The sequence below is a fragment of the Dothidotthia symphoricarpi genome (genome assembly GCF_010015815.1).
Source record: "Dothidotthia symphoricarpi CBS 119687 unplaced genomic scaffold P153scaffold_25, whole genome shotgun sequence".
NCBI classification, from domain to species: domain Eukaryota; kingdom Fungi; phylum Ascomycota; class Dothideomycetes; order Pleosporales; family Dothidotthiaceae; genus Dothidotthia; species Dothidotthia symphoricarpi.
This window is the reverse complement of record NW_022985032.1, coordinates 264,908-280,294: the sequence shown is the minus strand read 5'-3', so window position 1 is coordinate 280,294 and position 15,387 is coordinate 264,908. Positions and strand designations below refer to the sequence as shown.

The 15,387-nt window shown below is 52.8% G+C and overlaps 3 protein-coding genes across 3 annotated transcripts in view; 1 reads left to right on the top strand and 2 right to left on the bottom strand.

Moving 5' to 3' along the window:
* Positions 1–1,121: 1,121 nt before the first annotated feature.
* On the bottom strand, positions 1,122–3,836 carry P153DRAFT_379878 (Pkinase-domain-containing protein; the record flags this gene model as incomplete). The annotated part of the gene is made up of 5 exons (XM_033669887.1): positions 1,122–1,226; positions 1,284–1,618; positions 1,667–1,766; positions 1,811–3,067; positions 3,150–3,836. 5 exons carry the CDS (start codon positions 3,834–3,836, stop codon positions 1,122–1,124), a joined length of 2,484 nt encoding a protein of 827 aa, XP_033518327.1.
* Positions 3,837–7,547: 3,711 nt separating this feature from the next.
* On the bottom strand, positions 7,548–12,108 carry P153DRAFT_303484 (uncharacterized protein; the record flags this gene model as incomplete). Its single annotated transcript, XM_033664519.1, has 2 exons — positions 7,548–8,081; positions 8,134–12,108. The coding sequence occupies 2 exons, from the start codon at positions 12,106–12,108 to the stop codon at positions 7,548–7,550; spliced, it is 4,509 nt and encodes a 1,502-aa protein (XP_033518326.1).
* Positions 12,109–13,173: 1,065 nt separating this feature from the next.
* P153DRAFT_401487 (flavo protein) overlaps positions 13,174–15,387 on the top strand; it is a gene marked incomplete at its 3' end in the record, with an annotated part of 2,322 nt that continues 108 nt past the window's right edge. Inside the window, exon 1 of the mRNA XM_033671910.1 lies at positions 13,174–15,380. Coding sequence (XP_033518325.1) covers positions 13,632–15,380 — 1,749 coding nt within the window. The 5' untranslated portion in view covers positions 13,174–13,631. The remainder of the gene's footprint in view (positions 15,381–15,387) is intronic.

Here is a 15,387-nt window from a genome sequence, read left to right as displayed (position 1 = left end):
GTAGCTAAGCTGGGCACTGTGTGTTTCAGACAGGAGGTTCTTTGTTGTTGTGGCTGGACTTTTCATGTACAATGCTGTATAGTATGGGAGGGCAGTCCATGGATCGCTTCAATGGCAATGCCATCACAAAACCAAACAAAACCAATCGAAAAACTCCGCACACCACCCGTTCACTCATCGTAACCCCCACCGTACAGAATATAATCAACACCAAGCTCAGAAACATAACTCTAACATCACCAAGGTCAAAAGCACAACTCCTCAAAACCTTCCATTCCTCAAACCGCCTTCTATCTGTCTTATCTGTCTGTGTGCCTACAAGCCTATCCCATCCCATCCCATCCACCCCGCTCCCTCCCCTCCCTTCCCATATAAACACTAAGACAAGTCCCTAAGGTATATAGCGTTATTCCACTCGCCCTCCACCAACCTGAAAGTATTTGCGAAACAACAAAAAAAAACTCCCTCGATCTACGGCACACACGCATGTTGTCATACAAAACGCCCCTTCTTCCCCAGGTGAAGTGAAATATAGCCGTCTGTGTTGAAATCGATGGAGAGATAGATAGATAGATAGATAAAAACGGTGCTGAGATGATGCGCTCGCCACAGAAGACAGGACAAGTCTAAGCGTGATTTTTTGCGGAAAAAAAAGAAGAAAAAAAAGTAACGAGGTTCCATTCCATTCCAACAGTCATGGTAAATACTGGTCGTGGCAAATCGTCAACATCGACCCCTCCCCCCCGCGACTCGGAGAGCCCATCATCGTCTACCTAGCTTGAACACGGTGGATGTCAAGCCATTTCCGCAGTCGATGAAGGAACTCGGATCTGAAAGTTTTTTTTTGTAATGTTTCCTGTGGCATTTTCGCGGTGGGTGGGTGGATGACTTCTCCATTTGGGCGTATTTCCCCAGACGGCCCGAGTTTTTCCTACGCACACAGCTCGGGAGGACAAGGAGGGGGGACCCCCATTCCTACAATGCTCCCGTCTTGTTATACCACTCGACGTACGACTCTGTGCTTGTGTCTCTGGAGGTAGTGCCGCTGGTCTGCCTTGGATTCGATCCTAAGTTTCCCATGGATAAGAAAACTCTTAGGAAAGAAGGAGGAGGAGACAAAATCACATACCACCCTTCCTGCGCTTCTCCTCGGCTCTTGCTGCTCGTGCAGCTCTTACCAGCTGTGCTAGCGTGCCTAGAGGTTCGGCGGTTTGGATGAATGGATGCTGTCACGTTGTCAGCTGCTGCGATAGGGGTTGGATACCAAAAAGAGCGGGACTCACCACTAGGAGATCGTGAGCGCTTGCACGCTTATCCGGATCGACTTTGAGCGAGAATGCTAGGAAGTCTCGGAATACGGGCGATAGAGCGTGCTCGTCTTTGATCGCTGGCGTGCCGTTTGTTGCAATGAGCCAGAGTGCTCGCAAAGGGCTTTCGTTGAGATATGGCGGTTCTCCCTCGATCATCTCGATGGCCATGATACCCAGCGACCAGATGTCGACTTTTCGGCCGTACTCTTTCCGGGTGACCACCTCGGGAGCCATCCAGTATGGAGTGCCGACCATGGTCGTCCGTTTGTTGTGGTTCTCGTTGATTTGTGCGCAGAATCCAAAATCGGCTACCAAATCGTTAGGGGTGACCAATCAATTTTCAAGGCTTAACCTACTCAGCTTGATGTTGCCTTCCAGGGATAAGAGAATGTTGTCGGATTTGATATCTCGATGAATCACGCCCTTGGAGTGGAGATGTTGCAGCCCGTGCAGAGTCTACAAAGTCAGCTAGTAAAGTGAAAGGGAAGTACTCAACACACCTCTCTGCAGACAGCGGCAATCTGGCCCTCGCTCATGATGTTGAATGTTACAACATCCGTCAAGCTTCCGCCCTCCATGTACTCCATGACGACCCACAAGTCGCCTTTCAGAAGGAAGCTGTCCATGAAGTTGACAATGTTCTTGTGCTTGCTGTCCTTCATAACTAGAATTTCGTTGATAATCAAGTCCTTCTTGGGTTGCTGTTCCAGATTCATCTGCTTGATAGCCACGCACTTGTTCGTGTCCACCTCCCAAGCCACGAACACGCCGCCAGAAGCACCCTGGCCGATCTTGTTCAGATCGCGGTACCTGAGTGTGGGGTCCGCATTCGTGCAGATGGCATTGAGCTTGGCAACTATATCGGGGCCCTGGCTCTGACGGGGCCTCTGGCGCGGTCGCGGCGCCGGGCCTACTCGAGTTTGCTGCGAGGGAAGAGGAATGTTTTGTGGATCTATTTGCTGGGCGAATTGCTGCTGCGGTGTTGGGACGTGGGCGGCTGGCGTGAGATGCGGCGGTGGGGTCCTGTAACTGACACTCCTCCCAAGCGGAGCCTGTGGTTTGGGAACGACCGAGTACTGTGCTGCAGCCATGACCTGCTGCTGCTGTTGCTGGTATTGCTGGGCGGGAGAAATAGCAGTGGCGCTAGACGGGGAATCGTGGCGCGGCGGGGTGCCTCCCGTAGTGTTTGCTCGACTGCGAGGCGCGGACGAGGCGCCAAGGGGACTCTCGGTGGCTGACGGAGGGGCATAACCCACCTGGGGATAGTCGTTGCCTTGATGCGGCACGTGCATGGGCTGTTGCGTGTTGATCGGAGCGGGAGCAGGGTGGGCAGGACGCGCAGGCACGGGGTTGGCTGAGGAGGCGGCGGGGCCTGGCGCTCTGGGAGCTGGTCGGCTGGGAACAAGCGCGACATTGTGCTGGGCCGAGCCCACGATGGGCGAGGTGACACTGCGAGGGATGGGGGGTGGAGCGCGGGGGTTTTCGAAGCTGTCCAGCTCGTTGCGCGGAAAGCGGGGGCTCTGCGGTGGGCTGAGGAGAGACTGGGCGGAGCTCTGGGTGGGAGTACCGTTCGCCTGGTACGCAGGGCCCTGGGGATGCACGGGGCCCATTTTGTCCCAGATGGCCTCGTCCTCGGTCTTCTGCGCATTGTCCTGGTAGAAGTTGACGACGTCGACGACCGTCTGCGGGTGGTTGCGCTGGTCGTTTTCGGTGATGCCGTTCTGCTGCAGCATGCGCTGCCACTCCTTGGGCAGGCCCTGGAGGCGGTTAGCAAGCGCGAATGGCAGGCACGGAGGGCATTGCGGGGTAGCAATGGGAGGGAGCGGGCAGCACGCGTACCGTGAACTCGCCCGTTGCGTTGTCAATGCTGACGTGGGTGACGTGCATGGGGTTGGTGGGCGTCGAGATGGTGGGCCGGCGCGGCGAGCCCAGCATGTTGCTCATAAAGGTCGAGAAGGTGCCCTTCTTCTTGCCGACGTCGGCCTTTCTGCTCTTCGCGAGCACGCTCTCGCCCTCGTCGCTGTAGCGGTTGCGCGGGCTCTTGGAGCCCGATGGCGGGGCGTCCATGTTGCGGGCGAGCGAGGTGTGCGAGGCCGACTGGCGCAGCTGCGGGCGGTGCTTGAAGGGCTGGTCGGCCGTGAAGGCGTGCTGGGGGCCGGGCGGGCGACGTGTCGCGCTGCTGTTGGGGGAGCGCGAGGCGTGCAGAGCCTCCTGGAGAATGTCGTTGAAGGGCGCTCCCGTCAACGCCACGGGCAAGTACTGGGCGCTGTCGCCGGCGCTCGCGGGGTGGTGCTGCTGGTGCTGCTGGTGATGGCTCTCGGTGACGGAGGCGAGCAGCGAGGGCGAGCGGTGCAGGGCGCTCGCGGGCGGGAGGGACGAGGCCGTGGCTGGGCCGGGCGAGGACGAGTAGGCGGCGGCCGATGACTGGCTGCGCTTGAGGTTCGACTTGCTGTTCAGGAAGGAGATGGGAGGTGCCCGCCGTGGCCGCCGCGAGGACGACGACTGGTTGCTCGACCCTTGGTCCATGGCAGGTTGTAGCGTAGCACTGCGGCTGCGCGACCGTGGGGCTGCAGGCAACGACAGCGAATGCAAGCGCCGGCTTCGCTAACGCTGTGGGAGGACGACTGCAGAGGAGCGGGTGAATTGGATAATCTACTGCCAGTCACCGCAGCCAGCCCGCAGAAGAAATCGCCCGGCACAGACACGCCGTGATCCTGGCGACCCAGCTCACTTCGCTTTGCTGGCAGGGCGCGCCTAAGGCCTGGGGGAGCATGTCCTAGCTCTGCTAGCGCCGAAGCTTGGTTTTGCGCACCCAAATCTCCACCGCAACGTCCGCCGTGCGTGGGCTCCGTTTCAGCCTAGCCTTACACCATGTCCATGTGTGTCGGCCCTTGCACCAACATGTCGGCCCTTGCCGGCTCATGCGACACCCGCCTCTGACACCCAACCGGTCCCGTCAGATGCAGCAGCGTGCAACCTCCGCCGTGTCGCGCCGTCGTGAGAGCCGTACTCGCTGACGACATGGCTTATTTTGCCGTATCTCCCTCTCTTCGCAATCTAGCCAGAAATTACTCCAGCGACTGACTGACCCCGCCTGGTGACTAATCCAACCCTGTGTGCTTGCTGTCTTCGACGTGGTCACGGCTCGCTCCTTCCCCACATTCTTCACAAGCTCCTCACACCCACCATGCCACGACCGACACCACAGCAGACACGTCGTCGTTTCGTTCTATTCTACCTTACTCTGCCAACGCAGAACTCATGATTTTTCGTTGCATAACTCATGATTTGTCTTGCAGAGCCTTGATTTGTGCCTGAAAAATTGTCAATCTGCCTTTGCGGAGCCTCCAACTTGTCTCTACAAAGCTCTATATCACTCTCTATAAACTGCTCAATACGTCTTCACATACATGAGAGACGACCACCGGCCACACAAGCTCACAAACACACAACTCAACCTCCTGCTCGCTGCAACCCGCCATGCAGCATCCACAAACGCCTCGGTCGCACGGCTTCCCCATCAGGTGCATGCCAAGCTGTACTGACCTCAAAGTAAGAGAAATGCCAGGTCACCTGCAACGCACTCGAGCACCTTACAAACATCGAGTGCGCTGCCCTCTCCAAACATGCAAGACACGACATTACGCGACACTCTCAAACCCTCAACGAAACAACCCACGTTGCACGGACAACACACACACTCACTAGGTAGCTATCCAACAACATGATCACGACTTTTCATGTCCGTCCCTGCAAGGGAAATTGCGTCCCAGACAAGCATCTACCTGCCGCCGCGGCAACGGCTCGTCTCCCGAGATTGAGGTACGCTACGGCGGCACCAAAAACGTTCCATGCACATTTGTGTCGTGCACCACCACGTTGTGTATGCTGATCTGCACCCAAAATCCTAGCCTCAACCACAGCGCATACCAACCTTCTACCGTGGTCTTTCCAGGCCTGGACTATCTCTGAGACAGCCATGCCCCCGCAGTCACGACAAACTTCATTTCGGATAAACGCAGAAATTTATTTCTCCAATGACGCATCGCCATGCGTCATTGTCTACGGGTAAAATATCTCCGCGACTCAACCACCAACTGTTCTTGGTTCGGCGTGCATAGGGCTGGGAAACCCTGGCGGGGTAGAGTTAAAGTCGTATTGTCTTGCGCAGTAGATGCGACATCAGCGTAAAGTTTTTTTCCGTGTCATTTTCTTGTGGTACTCTCGTCACTCTCCCGTGTCACCAACACCGTTTCCCACACATCCCTTCTTTAAGACTCACCTGGGTAAGATCTGCACCCGTCCCGCATGCTATCTATCCTGCATGAGTTCATTTTAAATTTCTCCTGTGTTGAATCACTTCCTAATCTCAAAAGTTAAACTGCCACACAAACACAACATGAAGAACGGAAAGCTGCTCCTCGCCGTCCAACAACTACACACCCACCTACTCGCTTAGTCTTCCTCACATCTACAACAGTAATGAACCTCCCGCAAGGATTCCCTGGTCACTCGTCTACATCTACTTAAAAATCTCATATACTCCAATCAAACCCCGCTTCTCCCCAGCCATGCCATTCACAGCAAAGAAAAACACTGTATTGCGCTTGGACTTGACACCGCTTCTTCATCTTCATCTTGATCTTGATCTTCATTTCCGCATCCATTCTATACTCCTCTAATCCACAACAATACAAGCCATGTTTAACACATACAGAAACAACCCCATCCGTCAGACCAAAATATCTCTGCAATGTATGCATTACGAGACGTACAACAACACACATAGATCTAATTAATCAAGAACTATACTATTCGCACATAACACCCTGACACTGACACCCAAAAACACAACAAGCTATATATATCATCAAACCCCCCCAAAAAAGAACCACGCATCCACGCAAAATCCTATCGTATAACCCTTTCCATGAAGTAAATCTACCACGTCACGACCTTAAATATCTAGCACACGCAAACCTATCATAGACCCGGCTAGACTAACCACACTAAGCATACTGCTAGTATAATAACTTGGTATAATGACTTAGATACGCACAGTAATTATTCATAAGAATACACAGTAGTACCAACCAATCAACCAACCCATTCCTAACTAACTAACTAACTAGCCAACGCTTTTACTGATGCAGACGCGTCTTCACAGTCCCAAACAGCTCATCCCATCTAGTACCCAACATTTAATTTAGGTTGTGAACTTAAAAACTCATAATCTATAAACATGCGAACCTTGGTTGTGTGTGTATATATATATAACTCCAAACAATAAAAAGCAAAGACTCAACACTGCTTCCTGGCTAAATCGACGGGGTTATAGATAGATATGTGGATGTGTATATATTTGCTGTAAGTAGTTTGCACACTTGCGGATTTGAGCCATGAATGGGCTGGAGAGTGTATGGGTTGGTGGTGATGGATCGTCTTGTCTTGTGTTGTCTTATCTTGTCTTGTACGAAGTGTGTATGTGTATGAGTTTTAAGAAGAGAAAAACAATCATGAAGTATGATGTTATCTTTGGGTGTTCAATGGTAATTGTTGGTGTAATAGGTAGATAGGGCGGTAGTTATAATGTACAAATAACAAAGACAGTGACTGAGAGAAGAAGAAGAAGAAGAAGAAGAAGAAGAAGAAGAAGAAGAAGAAGAAGAAGAAGAAGAAAAAGGAGAAGAAAAGACAAACATATCCCATCCAAGGTCTAGTTTCTGTCCCAGAAATTCTAGAATACAACATTAGTAGACGTATGTATGTAGGTGTGCATGAATCTCTGCATTGAATATTCCATTCCATGTTCTCGAGGTCCTTCCTGCTATTCTACACCTCTCTTTCTCTCTCCCCCTCCACATGCAGCATAAACATACGGATCTCGTCGCATCTCACCCCAGCATCAAACGTGGATTACAATCATGATACAACGAACAGCCTCCCAAGCAATACCCAAGCCATCTTCCGAAGAAACAGAACCCAAAAATCTAATGCCAAGTCGCCTATGCGCGAGTAACCATCCAAACCCCCACTGACAGAAACAATATATGTGTGCGTGTGTGTTTGTGTGTGTGAAAAGATGCGCCGTGCAATGTTGCTAGCAAAGAAAACAACAATGGCCGTTCGAATAGCAGTAGCGCCCCAAGAAATGCGAACAATGGTGAACAATAGTGGATGAAAGAATCGCACCAATAGCGACTCGGACTTTCTGGTCAGCGGAGTCGACACACTCATTCATGTAGGTGGCTCGGATGGTTGTTCGTTGCCCTCTCCATATTGTGCTGGCTCCATCCCCTCCTCCTGGGCATGCATAAGCCGCTTCTGCTCTTCAGATACAGGGTCATGGTCGTCTTCCTTGCCTGCCATGGGATCATCTGATTGTGCGATTTCTTGTATTTCCTGGGATGGATTTGAGAACGGTACTTTGCCCGACGGTTTCGTGGAGACTTCTTCCAAGCTTTTCTCTCCCTTGTGAAACCAGCCACCTTGTTCCCACTGGCCTGGCTTGTAAACACAAGATTCTCGAACGGATGTGTCAACGATAGCCGCCAGCAGCTTGTTCAGTCGATCGAACGAAATGGGTTTCAGGATCCATGCGTCGAAGCCAGCATCGATGTACTGCTGTCGGTCTCGTTCGAGCAAGGAAGCGGACACGGCAATGATAGGGAGACGTCCACACAGCTTTGCTCGAGGCGAGTAGATGTTTCGGTGTGTTTTCTCGTAAGATCTTATCATCTTGGTCGATGTGAGTCCGTCGACAATTGGCATCTGCGCGAGCCGTTAGTAAGATCTGACAAGTAGTAGAAGCTGCCCAACTCACCTGCATATCCATCAAGACAACGTCAAAGTCTTTGGGATTGTCGCCAAACGCAGATGCACATTCCTCGCCATTGACAGTCAGATAGACATTATGTTTGAGTTTTTCCAATCGCTTCTTGATGATTTTGCTGTTGATAGGGTCGTCTTCAGCCACCAGCACGCGCATACGCTCTGCAGTGAGGTTCTCGGGGCTAGGGGGCATTCTTTCGGGCTCATCAACCAGTTCACCAAAGATTGAACCTGCAGGCTGTTGCGTATCGGTCGGTGAAGTACCCTCATCTGGGACTTTGACTGCCCGTAGAGGTTGGCTTGAGAAAAGAATCGGCTCTTCACCTGGAATCCTTGAATTCATACTCCTTTGGTGTGGCGGGATGACAACTCTCCCTTCGACCATCTCGAGACTCCTCGACCTGGGCTTGGAATGATATCCATGTGATGTGCTGTGACCTCTTGTAAGGGTAGGCCTCAATGAACGTATACTTGATGGTCCTCGCTCGCTTGGTGGTCTGTTGTCGACCAGGTGTGGTTCTTGGATGGCCTCGATAAGTCGGTCCACGTCGCTTCTCTGGCTCACACCACTCATGGAACTACGAAGACTAGTCTTGCTAAGTAGGCTCTCCGCACTGGATCTCCTCACAATGTTATGACCAGTGTCTTTCCACTCAGTGCTATGGCGCGACGGAGTGGGTGCAATCAAAGTTCGTTCGCCCTCTACAGGCTGTGGTGTAACCATCTCTGGCATAGGTGTGACACTTTCTGTAGGCGAGTCCATGGCTGGTGGACTGGTTGCCTCGGATCCCGGTAGATCGAATGGGAATTGTATTATGAAGCGGGTGCCTTTACCCTCTTCAGACCGAAGCCTGAGTTGTCCGTTCATGTTCTTGATGATGCGCGCAACTACTGCTAAACCAAGACCCAGTGCAGTCTTGTTGCTCTGAGCCGCTAGTTGCTTCGGATCTGGCACAAGGGCGTCCTCTATCATTGATACAGGTTCCAATTGGACTTGTTCGAGGTCATAGAATAGTTGATCGAGCTTTTTCGAATTGATGCCCACTCCGGTATCTGAGACAGCGACCTCTACATCGACGTGGTCGGCTTGAGCCCATGTAGCGACATACGCCTCAATCTTAACGCTTCCTTGGGTAGTGAATTGAATGGCGTTGGCGGTGATATTCGATATCACCTGTCGTACTCGACGCTGATCACCTATGCAATACGTTGGTAACCCGGGATGCTCAACGACGTCATAACCAATGTTCTTCCGCTTAGCGTCATTGCGAAACGCGTCTGTAGCTTCTCTGATCGTGGCTTTCAGATCGAACGATTCACCCTTGATCAATGAGCCACCTTCTTCTGTCTTTGTCAAATCTAAGAGATCGTTGATGACGTATATTAGGGATTTGGACGCAGAATGAGACCTAGATAGATTATCACGTGTCTCAACGTCCAATGAGCCTTCCAAGGCAATTTCGAGATAGTTGATGATAGCGTTCAACGGAGTCCGAACTTCGTGTGCCGAATTTGCAAGCAGCAATCGAGTTAACTGGCTGCTTTGCAGAGCAGCTTCTTTCTGTCTCCAGACTTCAATGAACTTACCGTAGACCAGACACAGTACTGAAGCAGTCTCTATCTCCTCCTCTGTCCAGTCACGACATCTACCCACAACCGTTTCGGACCATGTCTTGAAGCTTTTCCGTGGTTCCAGATACCCTTCTGTGCCTTCTTTGATGAATTTTTCGTAGGGGTTGCCGGCCCATTTGACCTCCTGCACTTGTCCTTTCCGGAAGAAGACAATGAAGTCGTCGCCGTCGCTAGACAATGGGACAATCAGGGTTCCGGCGATAACATTGAATCCAGGAGGGTATCGCAGGTCGGGAAAGTCTTGTTTAATATCCATGGAAGTCATCACGGATTGTATCTTCCTCATCCTCAGATATTCCAACATAGCCAAAGCCTCCTGTGCATTCTCCAGCTGACCAAGGATTTTGGTCTCATCTCGAATGGACAAGAGTCCGAAGTCTGCGTCGAAAAGCTTCAACAGGTCGTCGGAGGACGCGATGATGTACCCGGAAGGATTGTGTTGAGTAGGGACAGTGTTGATCAGTTTTCTGGCCTGTAATCGAGAAGCGTACGACAGCCTCTCGATATTCCTTGACGCCGAGTCACCGACCATGCGGCACATCTTTCGGATGGGAAAAGAGACCCGCATGCCGCGCGGCCCGTACGAGTGGCATGCTATGAGCCCCCACAGCTCATTGAAAGCGTTGATGGATATAGACATGGAAGATCTTACTGCCATGTTTGCTAAATACTTGAGATGAATTGGAGACATGGCGCGGAGATAAGAATGTGTAAGATCAAGAGGGGTTTCCAAATCTTCGGCAGTACGGCAGACTATACGAGCTGTCTCTTGGTCCCGATCGTAGAGCATGCGAACCTTGTTGAGTTTGTATAATTCTCTAGCCTGTTTCGGAATATCTGACGCTGGGAAATTAAGGCCTTTATAGAGATCTTTGGTCGCCCGGGGGTCGACCAGTTCAGTCACTACTCTGCCATTGAAGGTATGGTCGAACTGGTAGATCATTACACGATGGAAACCAGTCAATTCTTTGACAACCCCAACCAGGACTTTCAGAAATTGATCCAGGTTTGGTGCTACAGCAAGCTGCTCCTGTACTTGCGACATGATGTTGAACACTTCCATTGCAGCAGCTTCACCCTTTCTTTTGCGTGCACTACGCAAAACCCGTAAAGGCCTGCTCTTGATTTCGGTGCTTTCCAATAGTTCTTCTATGGTAGGGTTGCTGCTTAGCGTGTCCTCCGGAAGTTCGGGTGTATGATTGTTGGGAGGCACTAGCGGGCATTGCGGATCGTCTTCCAGCTCAAATTCGCAAAGGATAAGCCCTGGATGTGAATCGTTGATGTGTATGGCACACCAGAGCTTGCGCGTTCGTGAAGCACCTGGTACCTTGATTGACATGGTAAAGACCTCGGGTCCATTCGTCATGACGTCGGAATCCTCGTCCTTGATAAAGTCTATGTGATCCAAAAGATTGTCGGCCTGCTCTTCAGAGAGCATGTCTGTAAAGCTCTCCAAGGCAAAAAGTTCCCGCGGAGATCGCCCAATGATTCTCTTAGAATTCTCAGTGACCATTCGGACTACTAGATTCCCGCTCTCGCCCGTGTCTTCTTGGAGTGCCAGTAAGAGACCAAAGCCTTGTACAGCACCTGGCATGTGGATGGGCTCGTCCTCGCATCGTTGCAGCGTGTCGCCGTCCCGCCCGGTAATGATCATGTGGCCTCCCTCAGCAACGACATGCTTGAATCGAGGGGCGACCAAGCTGCCAATATCACCCAGACTGCTTCCACCGCTCTTGGCCGAAGTGCCTCCTGGCGAGCTAGGACGGTCGACTCTCAGAGACGCCGATCGGCTGTCGTCCTGGAAACTGTCTGCTGTCCTGGATCCATCCTGAAAAAGCTGTGACGGCGGCAGCAACGGGACCATCCTCGGCTCATCGCTCTTCTGAGGCGGTGGCGGCTGTTGTTTTGCAGAGCCCCTTCGACTCTCGGATGCCCTGTCCGACCCTCTGTTACTATGTCGTGAAACTTGAGACGCGGTCGAGCTCTGGGAGGCGCGCCGGTCGCCGGGAAGGCGTGGGTCGTTCGCTTTGGAGTAGGGGTGGAAATAGTCTCCGTGGTTACTCGAAGCTTTGGGCGTAGATGTAGGGTCAACAGACACGACGCTGCGAATAGGGAAGACTCGATCACTTGCCGAGGGAGTCAATGGGCCTAGTGCATCTTCCGTGGAGGGCGACATCATCCCCGAATTGGACGGTGACGGGACGAAACTGGGCGGCTTGACATGGCCGGAAGACGCGCGGGGAGGGTCCTCAGGCTTGGGAGTGACTCCGTCGCCGTTGTCGTCGTGTACATCGGGGTGTTCGGTGTCTGACGCCTGTGGCAGTGGTGAAGCCATGGAGGCGTACTAGTAGGCGTTGACCCAACGGGATGGGAAAATGATTCGCGCCAGCACAAAGCAGCCTGCGTTTACTCAGGCGTCCATGAATGTCGGAGGGCGGTAACGTGTAGCGCGCGTGTTCGGTTCAAGTCTCAGAACCCTCAGGCCCCTCGTAAGTGCCAGGTGCAAAACTTGGCGTAATGCAGGGAGCGGAGGCTGTTTGTGGCGACAGAATGGGGAACGACCCTAAAAGGTGTCCGTCGGTCGTGCTCACCTGGTAGAGATCTCTGGCCTCGTGACTGCATGTAGTGATCGCTGTAGTGGGTGAAATACAGATAGGCAATGATCAGTAGGGCCTTGGAGGTGAAGGGCTGAAGCTAGCAGGTCAAAGTCACAATAACGGCCAACAGCTGGAACAGGTTAGGCGCATCTGCAATCGCCGTCGTGTGCGTGGTTAGAGCCGGTGATGGTGACGGCTACGCAAAAGGGAATAAGTAAGTGCCCGCTCGAAGACACCTCACATGCGGTTTCGCTTGATGCACACACGAACGTCGATCACAAGGAGATGGCAGCTAACAGGGTAAGGCTGTATCAAGTCTACTACGATTGATCGGCGATATTGAACCGCTACAAGCTAGCGGATGTGCATCAGATCGCAAATCGAAGAAATCTGCGAGAAGGCTTTTGCAGCGGGCACATGTGGATTCGCTCGAGCGGTGACCAAAGCTGAGGTGCCAAAGTCACCAAAATCATGGGATTTTGCTTGAAGATAGGACTTTGCTCGGACTCTACGTCATCGCGCAGAGGAAGAAACGCAAACCTATTTTGCAAAACAAAGCCGTGGAATACGTGAAGTGGCCATTCATCTATTCCCAACCGCTGCAGAGTCGATCTCACCCTCGGGGTTAACGACCGAGACCAGGTCTCAGCCCAGAAGGTCGTCATGAGAAGGCAAAACATGGCGATAATCGGGGCGACGTTGATATCATCCCTGCAGGGGGCCGCCACCAGTCGAGAACAGGAACCTACAAAGACAGGCGCCCAAAGAGCAGAATCAAAATTTGAACTTGAAAGCTTATATATGTAACGGCACATGTCCATACCAGGATTGCACTACCGATGATGGCTGATTCGTGCGATACGCTTTGGGATCTCACATCTCAAGATCAGAAAAGCAGGCCGAACAGCCCACATGCCATGGGACGCCATAACCGAACGTTTCGTATCTCGTTCCCTGCAGTACACACTAGTCATCGCTCCAGCCACTGACGGTTCGATGAGGAAGTGGCTACACACAATGACTCTCATACTTCGTTTGCCTCCAACCTACAGCACCGTGCGACACCGCCTCGCTCTCGAATGCCTCGTTTGCGTGGCAGACATGTCGACCTGTCACCATCAGATAAGATAAAGTGGAAAGCGAAAATATTGGTGGGGCAGCGGCCAATCGGGGATCAACACAACATTCGACATTCGTCTTGCTCGACAGACGCCCATCGCAGCATACCTACGCTCTCTCCACACCTCACCGCAACGTCCTCATGCCCTCGCAATGTTCCAAACGCTCGCTCAACGTCCTCGTCGCCCTGACGGATCCGTCTGCCTTCAAATTCAGCTGCTCAGTCGTTGCGCTCCTGCACCGCCTCGAACATGTCTCTCTCCGCATCATCGCTGCCAATGACTTCCCTGCGGCTGCTCACGCCACCATTCCTCCACACCTCGAGCCCGTGTGGTTCACATACGATATCAAGAACAATACAGCGCCCGGCTGGCAACACGTCGACTTTATAGAGACAAAGGTAGCCGAGTACTGCTCGTGGGCCGACTTGCTGGTCCTCGCCCCCCTCGATGCGGAGAACCTGGCCCGAATGCTGCATGGCTTCACCAACAACCTGCATCTGCAAATACTGAGGAGTTGGGATGTGTCGAAGAAGGTTCTCCTTATACCGGGCATGTCCACGTTGATGTGGGAGAACCCAACGTCGAAGAAGCAGATGGGCAAGATTCGTCGCAAGTGGAACTGGATCCGCGTTCTGTCTCCCTACCTCTGGACCTTCGACCACTTGGGGCGATATTACTACCCATGGGACGGACACAAAGCGTTCAATGACTTTATGCAAACACAGATTGATCTCATGGCAGTTGGTGATCGCACAATCGCTCTACCCATCCCCCACCTTCCAACGCTCACGCCCACCAAGAGCAAAGGACCTCGTCTTCCACCTGAACTATGGTCTATCATACTAGAGTTCACAAAGGACTGGGAGTTGGCAACGGCGCTGAACGTGCACACAAACTTGCCAGTACCGCAAGAGTGGCGACAAGCGGCTAGTGAGGAAGGACCCAAGACCCAGATGCAGAGACTGGAGTGGGCACTCCTCACATACTCCAATCTCGAGATCAACAAGTTGTTCGATCAAGAGGAACCCACACGCATCTCCCGCCTGTGCATCGAGCTCATCATGCGCTTCGCCATGCTACCCGTGCTGCGCCATCTGGAAAACCACCACAAAGACCTCTTCTGGGGCACCTTTGGCCACGCCTTCCTCCCACACAAAGCTTCCGTCTTCGGCAAGCCCGAAATCCTCGAATACTGGCGCACCTCACCCACCTTCCTCACAAAAGAATACTCACCCGAAGCAATGGACAACGCAAGTCGGGCAAACTCTCTCCGCACGCTAGACTGGTGGTACGCCTCGGGCCTGCCGCTAAAATACACCGAAGCATCCCTCGAACAAGCAAGCTCACAAGGCCACATCCAAGTCCTAGAATGGTGGCAATCCCACAGCCGCTACCGCACCGCCACCCCTTCCCCAACAACAACAACAACAGAAACAACAGAACCACCACCACCACCACCCCCACCAGACACCCCCAAACCCCCCCTCGACCTCCCCCTCAAAGTCGGAAAATCAATAACCTACGCAACCCAATCCGGCTCCCTCCCAGCAATAAACTTCTGGGTCCAATCCACCATCCCCTTCGCGCACGAAGACACCATCGCAAAGCTCGCCTCCACCCACGGCCACACCCACATCCTCGCCTACTGGCGCGAGCTGCGCGGCGAGAAAATGCTCTTCGACACACAGGTCCTGGTCGGCCCGACCAAAATGGGCTATGCGCATGTTCTGGAGTGGTGGAAGCGTAGTGGCCTGCGTGTGGAGTATAAGACGTGCGATATTGAGGAGGCGCTGGAGGATGGGGTGGAGGGGGTGAGGGGCGAGGAGGTCAGGAGGTGGTGGGCGCTTAATGGGTTGAATTTGGGGGTGGGGACGAGCGAGTGGATGAGGGTTAAGG